The sequence below is a fragment of the Telmatherina bonti genome (genome assembly GCF_933228915.1).
Source record: "Telmatherina bonti genome assembly, chromosome: 7".
NCBI lineage: Eukaryota > Metazoa > Chordata > Actinopteri > Atheriniformes > Telmatherinidae > Telmatherina > Telmatherina bonti.
Genome location: NC_136625.1, coordinates 18,571,972 through 18,580,126, shown reverse-complemented (window position 1 = coordinate 18,580,126; position 8,155 = coordinate 18,571,972). Strand labels below are relative to the sequence as shown.

At 37.0% G+C, this 8,155-nt stretch overlaps 1 protein-coding gene across 1 annotated transcript; it reads left to right on the top strand.

Annotated features, from left to right (window-relative positions):
• Window positions 1–1,333: 1,333 nt before the first annotated feature.
• Window positions 1,334–7,224, top strand: atp6v0b (ATPase H+ transporting V0 subunit b). The gene is made up of 8 exons (XM_079243106.1): window positions 1,334–1,580; window positions 2,395–2,443; window positions 3,824–3,907; window positions 4,312–4,389; window positions 4,483–4,552; window positions 4,730–4,781; window positions 4,959–5,149; window positions 5,247–7,224. The coding sequence occupies exons 1-8, from the start codon at window positions 1,496–1,498 to the stop codon at window positions 5,271–5,273; spliced, it is 636 nt and encodes a 211-aa protein (XP_079099232.1). The 5' UTR covers window positions 1,334–1,495; the 3' UTR covers window positions 5,274–7,224.
• The last annotated feature ends 931 nt before the right edge of the window (window positions 7,225–8,155 follow it).

Below are 8,155 nucleotides of genomic sequence, written 5' to 3'. Positions count from 1 at the left end.
TCAGTGGGATTCCTTAAGTTGTCCTGAAAACAGAACAGATAATGAAACAAAGTTAATCTGTTCTTCAGAGAAAGAAGATACAACTGACTATTGCATGGTCATTGGATGGAAAGGATTAGTATCTATTGATTCTCACACTTGTGGGATTCACTTGACATCTGGGTCCTCATTAAATCACTTCACATCAGTGATGTACCCAAGAGACAACAGAAAAACTTAACACCTGAATGAATTATGCTGCCTCAGAGGAAAAACCTGACAAAGACTTGATAGAATCATAAAATAATGATAGAGACAGTGTCTGTTGAGGTAAAAAAAAAAAAAAGATAAAGGAAAAAAAAAAGTCCTGTTCGGAAATTAATAAAGGCCTGTATTGAATTTACTGAAAAGGAAATGTCAGGTTTCAAAATTGTTTCCAATCATGTCCTGTCAGTCTCATGGCTGTCTGCTTCTTGTGCTGTCAACACGTCCCAGGAGAAAAGTTTGACTTGTCATGCCCCCCCCTTATCTAAAAAAAAATTTAGCTCAAAATTTGTCACAGTGTAGTGTGATGCAATTAATTAGAATTTTAATCAGATGTCAGTGTCGGTTTAAAACTACCTAGAATAAAATAGATATTTAAAGACATATATCCATAAAAGTGTTGTGGTAATTATGGATGTGGACAATCCCTAATTGCTAATTGCTTCCTTTTAAAAATAAATTTGATATTGTAAAGTTTTTAAAAGCTTTATTTCTTGCAATGGGCGTTCAATCTAGCAAAGACTCGTGTAAATTTACAGTGATGTGATTGACACTTAATCATGGCGCTCGAAAACAGAAGAGACAGCTCTTGGTTTACAAGTGTTACAACAGTGACACCTAGCGGCCATTTTGAAAGTTGCGTATACAATTTTAGTGTGGAACGCAGCCTTTTGAACACAATTAATTACAAATCACTGAGAGTGACTGCATGTTTTCCTTTCTTTTTTTTTTTTGCGCACGATTGACTGACGACCTGTCAAGAGTGTACCCTGCCACTAACTAACACCACTAACTGCTAGGATAGGCTCTAGCATCTCTGGGACCCTAAATTCGACCAAGCGATATAGAAAATACATTAGTGTTTCTGACATAAAAAAAAAACCCCAAAACATTTTCTTTTATTTATTTATTTGCTTTTGTCCATAACTCCAGCTTCATATTGTTATCTACTGTCTTGGTATGACTTGATAACACATTTAGGTTTGAATGTTGTTGCTGGATATCAGCAGCAGCAAAGTGAAGAGAAACTATAACCGAACGCAGCCTACCAGTCCACGGTCACATGCTTGTCAAGCTGGATCACCTGACAATCCCCCTGCTTCTCCTTTTGATGCTCTTCCTCTTTCATCGACTGATAGCACGTCTTGAAACAGGGTTGTATTGTTGGATAAGCTTTCTTTCCATCACGTTTTAGCTTTTACATTTGAGCTTGGTATATCTTGCTGATCCAGCAGGTTATATAGCCGGATAGATGCTGCTAGAGTGGATGATGAACGGACACGCCATTCTGTATACGGGGGTCACTTTGGCCTTCTGGAGTACCATCCTAATCGTCGGTAAGATGATAGTTGTCATTCAGAAATTCCCCAAATTAGTGGAATTACCAAAAATAAAAATATGTATGTGTCTTATATATTTCTTGAGGTTATCATCTGTTCAGTTATTGTTTCGAGGTAGAAATGGCATTTGGCGTCTGACAGCTATTAGCTGAATCTTCGTACCAGCGCGTTTGCGGTGGTTGTTTTACTTGCTAGCTATTACAGATTGTCTACTTGGTGAATGCCACGTTATCCATTAATGAAAGCAATTGAAATCTATTCGAAGTCATTTGTATTAAATGCATTTAAATATAAGACAAGAGGCCCGGTCTGGCGTTTAATTTAGCACCTGGCTAGCATAGAGGTTGAGCTAATGCTAGGTTGCCCAAAGCTAAACTTCCTGACCAGATAAAGTAAGAGGTCCAAATATTGAACAATAGTTGTTCCGATTTAGTTGGATGCCTTTCCGACTTTGTTTTGGGATGGTCGTCATTTCAAGACGCTGGGTTGCTTTCATATCAGACATTTAAATATTTAACGACAAGCTAGCTTTAGCTGGTTAGCTGTTCGTGACTGAAGCGGCTCATATGAGGAAAATGTTATGGATGGGAACTGCAGCAGTTTTCACGTGACAGTGACCCATCATGCAGACGCTTAAACTTGCATGATTTTATAACTCTAGTGTGCATCTGTTTCACTGATTGAACAGTAAACATGTGTTTTGACTAAACGGGTTCACTTTAAAACCCACAAGGAAAATATGTTCTCCCCTTTAAGTTGTATCTTAAACTTGCAACATGTTCATTACTGGCATGTTGTTATTTTTCTACAGGTATCTTTTATACCATATTTGACCTTGGATTTCGCTTTGATGTGGCATGGTAAGTACATTTAACACAATTTATGAAAAAGGTTTTGAAAATGCATGCTGTGAATAGTAACCATCAGTCCTGTTTTAAGTTGGTACCATGGACTGTATATAGAGATCAATATCTTTCATATATTGTCTATGGTTTGTACACTATTAAATACAGTAGGTGTGATTAAAAACACAACTTCTGTCTATATATTGCAGCATTCTTAGAGAAATTTTAAATCATATATTAGTATGCCAAACTTGGCTGTTACTTGTTCTGTAAGTGTGGACTAAGCTGTCACTTATCCATTGTTACCTCTTAGATTAAAAATCCACTCTTTTAAATTTACAGAAGAAAATGAACACAAACACAAATGCCTTTTTCTTAGGATTGGCCTTAATTTTGATTATATGATGCTTCAGGCAAAATCTTTTTGTCTGATCACACATGTTCTGGACAACACAAGACTATATTTGAGACACTTGTTATGTTTTTCCTGTGTGTGCATATGTCAGTACAGTTGAGGCAAGACATGATATAAGTTTGGTGCATTGCTGTATTTTCTCTCTTTTTTTTCTTTATCAGTACATTGATAATTGTGGATTAAGCCATTGATTTATTTGTCTCAAGTCATTTTTGGCTATTGACAAACTACTTGGAAAAGTATAGCAAAAAATATGAAATCATAAGAAAGTACAAAGTAGCATTAAACCATTATATTGCTTTTGTTTTTGTTGGTCTTTTCTTTTTCTTTTTTTTTTGGTCATTTTCATGCATACACATTAGCTGAATAGGCTATTACTTTGAAAGGTAAATTCTGTAAAGTTACAGTGTATAAAAAATACATGATGAATGACAGATATGTATAAACCCATGATTCTGCTGGTATCTAATCACATGAATACATTTTTATTCTCTTAGAATGAGCAATTCACCTCTGCTAGTTTTGGGTTCAGCTGCCATATTTATACCACTGTTTTTTTCCTATGGTGTCTCTGAATAGACAAACAACTTAGTTTGAAGTGAGAACCTTCTGTGCTGTAAAATATACATTTCAATTTCTAAAAAACAGCTGACTGAATTTTTGTATTTTTCTTTTTTTTTTTTTTTTTTTTTTTTTTTTTTTATGAAATAGAAAAGTGAGTCATCTTTCAGTTCCAGCTAACTGCAAGAGCACCATTTGGAGTCAGTAAAACCTAAAACATAGATGCAGACGGTGCACATAATTTTATAGTAGTTATTTGTAGTGCAGTCATTGGTGCCCCAAGGCCATTGGACCCACTTACAGGTTAATGCATACTTATGAGCCCCACCGTACTGTTACTACTATGCTTAGCGTTTAGCATTAGCATTAAATATTTTCTAAGAATATATATATATATTTTTGTGCTTATTTGGTCACAGGTTTCTGACAGAGACTTCCCCTTACATGTGGGCCAATCTCGGCATCGGCTTGGCTATCTCTCTGTCTGTAGTCGGGGCTGCCTGGTGAGTACCTAACAAGGAACACAAATGACAGTGCATCCTCTAGAATCTGCTTCCAAACCTGTTCATGTCCATTTTTTGTGCAGTTTAAGAACAAATCTGTCCATTGTTCAGGCTGGAATAACACAAGTTAAATTTCCACATGGGTGCAATTCTGTGTTTAAACTTGTCCATAAGCAATAATCTGGCAGGTCAGAATCATCCCTCTGGTGTATGATAGTAGAAATATATTGAGATCCTGCTGAATTGCAGCTGTTATAGGATTGCGATGAGTAACCCTGACCTAGATGATAAATTAAAATGATATGCAGCTTTTTGATTATAGTTCTTCTTAATCCTCATATCTCTTGATAAACCTCTGTTAGAGAGAAAATGTTTTGCTAATTGTCATTTGGGTTGTTTTCCAGGGGGATCTACATCACTGGCTCTAGCATCATTGGTGGAGGTGTCAAGGCTCCACGAATCAAAACCAAAAATTTGGTCAGGTAGGCTTCATTACCAATGAGTTGAATAAAATGCAAGATGTAAAGATTTTTACACTTCTATTTTAATACTTCCTTATTTTTTCCTTCCTCAAGCATTATTTTCTGTGAAGCTGTTGCCATTTATGGGATCATCATGGCGATTGTTATCAGCAACATGTATGAGGTAATGACCGTTGTTTAACGGGAAAAAAAAACAGTATCTTAATTCATATGTGGAAAGAGGAGAGGTACAATCATGACATTATGCAGGATTCCAATTAGACAAAGAGCTCCACTGTGATTAAGACAGTAGAATGAGAGTGGAAGGTTGTTTCTAAATACTTTGTCCTCCTTCTTATAGAACTTCAACGGGACAACCCCTGAGGCTATTGGAGCACGAAATTACCAAGCTGGTAAGAAAAAAGAAAAAGACAAAAAATCCAACAAATGGACAATTTAAGCTTGAAAGCTCACCTGAACATCACAAACTCAGCAGTAGTGGGAATTTTTATTCTTTTTATTTGTGCAGACAGGTCCACTGTGGATTCTTCTTCATTCTCTCTGACTGATTCTGGTTCTTGCACTGTTAGGTTACTCCATGTTTGGAGCTGGTCTGACTGTGGGTTTTTCCAACCTATTCTGTGGCATCTGTGTCGGGATTGTGGGCAGCGGAGCAGCTCTGGCAGATGCCCAGAATCCCAGCCTCTTTGTTAAGATCCTCATCGTGGAAATCTTTGGCAGTGCGATTGGTCTGTTTGGCGTCATTGTAGCCATTCTGCAGGTAAATTACACATGCTGGCTTCTTCCATTCATTCTCTAATGATACTACAACATCTTACTGTATTAACCTTGTTTTTATTCTGTTTTCCTCCCCTCAGACATCAAAAGTAAAGATGGGTGACTAGAAGATACAGTCATATGCTGAAAAAAACTACAGGATAAATAAGATGGATAATTGTGTAAATACATAGTAAATTATTTAAATGTCTCTATTTTAGTATTATTTTTAACCAGCGTTCTTCTAAGAGCGGGTCATGCATGTGCTGTTGTGTCTTGAGGGAAACACTCATGCTAAATAAGAAAACTGAAGAACAGGGGAAAAGTGTGTTGTGCCACATTATTTTCATCAGAGAATAAAAATGAGTGAACTGGGAACCAGTATAGCTTAATGAGTGAGTAGAAATGGTCTGTTCTTTTTTACTGTCCAGATGCTGCGTTTACGGCCAGGTTGGCACATTTTTATTACATTATTGTTGACCCCTCTTGGTGAATGGTAGTTAAAAATGATACTGGAGTATTTGAAAATGGTGTGTGTGTATGCTGGACTTTTTTTTTTTCCTTGTGAAGCATGGGGATTTTTGTCGTTTGTTGCCTGGTCTGTCAATTTTTTTTTTTTTTTTTTTTATCTTTGTTAATCAGCGAGCGGTCCCTTATCCACATATTGGCCCACAGATATTGTTCATCAGGTCCTGTACTGGTAAAGCAAAGTTTGAATGAAAGTATTGATCTAAAAATGATCACAAAGCAGTGGAGCATGCAATTTGAGATGTCTATTCAAGTCTTATCACAGCAGCACATCTTCATCCTGGTGTCCTCCCCCAAAACCCATCCGTCTTCCAAAGTGTTAAGATGTCTACATCGATACTTGCAGGCCTCCTGATCACGTCTGCCAGGCAGCGCTACCTGGTTGACTCTGTTTCTTTTTATAATCCAAGCTGTGATCCTCTCCTGCAGCTTCTACAGGGATGCATCAGATAAAAAATAGAAATTTGCAGTGTTGGCATGGATGAGTCCAAAATAAATCTCTTAAAATATCTTTTTTTTTTTTTTTTTTTTTTTTTTTATCTTGGAAAAACATTCATTTTTCAAGAAAGCAAACACATCCTCAGCATGGAACTAAAATATCAAAACTCTGCTTTTATCAACGTAATGCTGATTGATGAGAAAGGAGATATTTATTTTATCCCAAATTCAGTTCATAGTTGTTGCAAATGTCTGTACCGTCTCCATCAGGTGGATCCATGGGGACAAAAGTTGTACGGATGCAGTGGTACAGTGACCTGGATTTTAAGCAGTCTCAGCTGGTCTGCTTCATCCTACTCAGTTACATAATCCACTTCATGCGCGCAGAATTCTAACATCCCATTTTACATAAAAACTGGTGAATCTTTGGATTGACTTTGTATCCGTCCTGTTTTGAAAGTACACGCTTGTTTTTTATTTCACAATGTTAGTTTTTTAGTTTACCAAATAATTTTCCAACATTCCTTAAAATTGTGTTTGATGCTGAAGTGTGTGTAGAACTGCAAGTCTAGATATTGTCAAACTGTTGCAATATCACCACAAAGATGTCTTCAGTGCTTCATAATCCTCATTTACATGAACATTTTTTTTGTCTGGTTGTTTGGTGTTAAAGCTGACTTTAAGTAGTAAATCTGACCTTCAGCCTACAGAAGAAAAAAAACCGACATGGGCACAGAAAGCAACAGCTAAAATACTGCAGCATTGTAGTAGTCGGTTATATGTTGTATTGGAATCCATGCAGTATCACTTGATCTCGTCGCATCATTCCACAGAGGTGACAGATCATGGCTGATTGTTGACCGCCTAAAGTTCGTTCTCTTTTCTCCTCCACTTTGTTGAAAGAGTGTAAACTATGGCATGGGGTGGTGCATCGTCTTAAGTGTGTGTAGATGGAGCGTTACAACAGGTGTCAAAACTTCAAAATTGTCCTTGTAATCAAATTAATAGGGAATTCCACGATGCCTTTGGTAAGCCAGACCCTGTACCAAACCCCCAGGCTTATAGTGACTGTAGATGCTACTGTGTGTACATTATATGTTGATGTGATGGTGATCCAATAAAAAGTTATTGTTTTTGACATTGTGTACATTGAAAGCAAAACCAGATTTTCCTTCTGGCTTCATGTCATAAATGAGAGAATAAAATGGTTCAATTCATATCTGGATATTGTATTTTGTGTTTTATTGTTTATGGTGTTGGTTTCTTAGACTTTACAGTCTTGACTTCGTTTTCTGATGATACATCATTGAAGAGAGAGCCAATGTAAGACATTCCTGTAGTGACTATATTGTTCCACTAGATGGAGCTGAAGACCTTAACATAATTCTTGTGTAACTGGTACTAAATGCACAAATTAAGTCACATTTCCTGTATCAATTCTATAATTAGTTGAATCTATGTTGTCTGCAGCTGAGATGGAAATCTCAGTTGTGGTTTTGTGATGTCGACATCTGTTGGCATATTAAAAACAATCTGCTACAAAGTATAAATGTTTAAATTCTGATTGTAAAAGTAAACATATATTAAAGATAATGTTTTGTCCGTATATATATATATATACACATGGGTCGGTTGCTCTTCATGTCAAGCTTTTGGTCATTTACCAGAATCCTGGTTGAGGGTCTGATGCAGTATCTTGGCTCTTCCTAGGTCTGTTTTTCTGGGTACAGCATTTGTTGGAGCCACTTGTCCAGCATGGGGGACACAACCACCAGTGCTCCTATAACTATGGTTACTACTGTTGCATTCACCTTTCAGGCTTTCTCCACTGAGACCTTGGTATTTCTCCAGTTTCTCTTGTTCCTTTCCCCTGATATTTCCATTGTTTGGGATGGTTATATCAAACACTGTATTTTTTTTCCTGCTGCTTTTTCATGATGATCACCATGTCTGGTTGGTTGGCCACCCCCATGTTGTTGGTCTGAGGTCTAAAAAATCTTAGCTCTTTCATTCTCCACCACCTTGGAAGGTGTTTCCTATTGAG

What these genes read in the sequence shown, in the direction of transcription:
- atp6v0b (XM_079243106.1), top strand. Translation starts at nt 1,496, where the DNA reads ATGCTGCTAGAGTGGATGATGAACGGACACGCCATTCTGTATACGGGG. An exon ending in TCTGTAGTCGGGGCTGCCTG is followed by an intron (nt 3,908 to 4,311) that starts GTGAGTACCTAA and finishes GTTGTTTTCCAG; the next exon opens with GGGGATCTACATCACTGGCT. An exon ending in AGCACGAAATTACCAAGCTG is followed by an intron (nt 4,782 to 4,958) that starts GTAAGAAAAAAG and finishes TTGCACTGTTAG; the next exon opens with GTTACTCCATGTTTGGAGCT.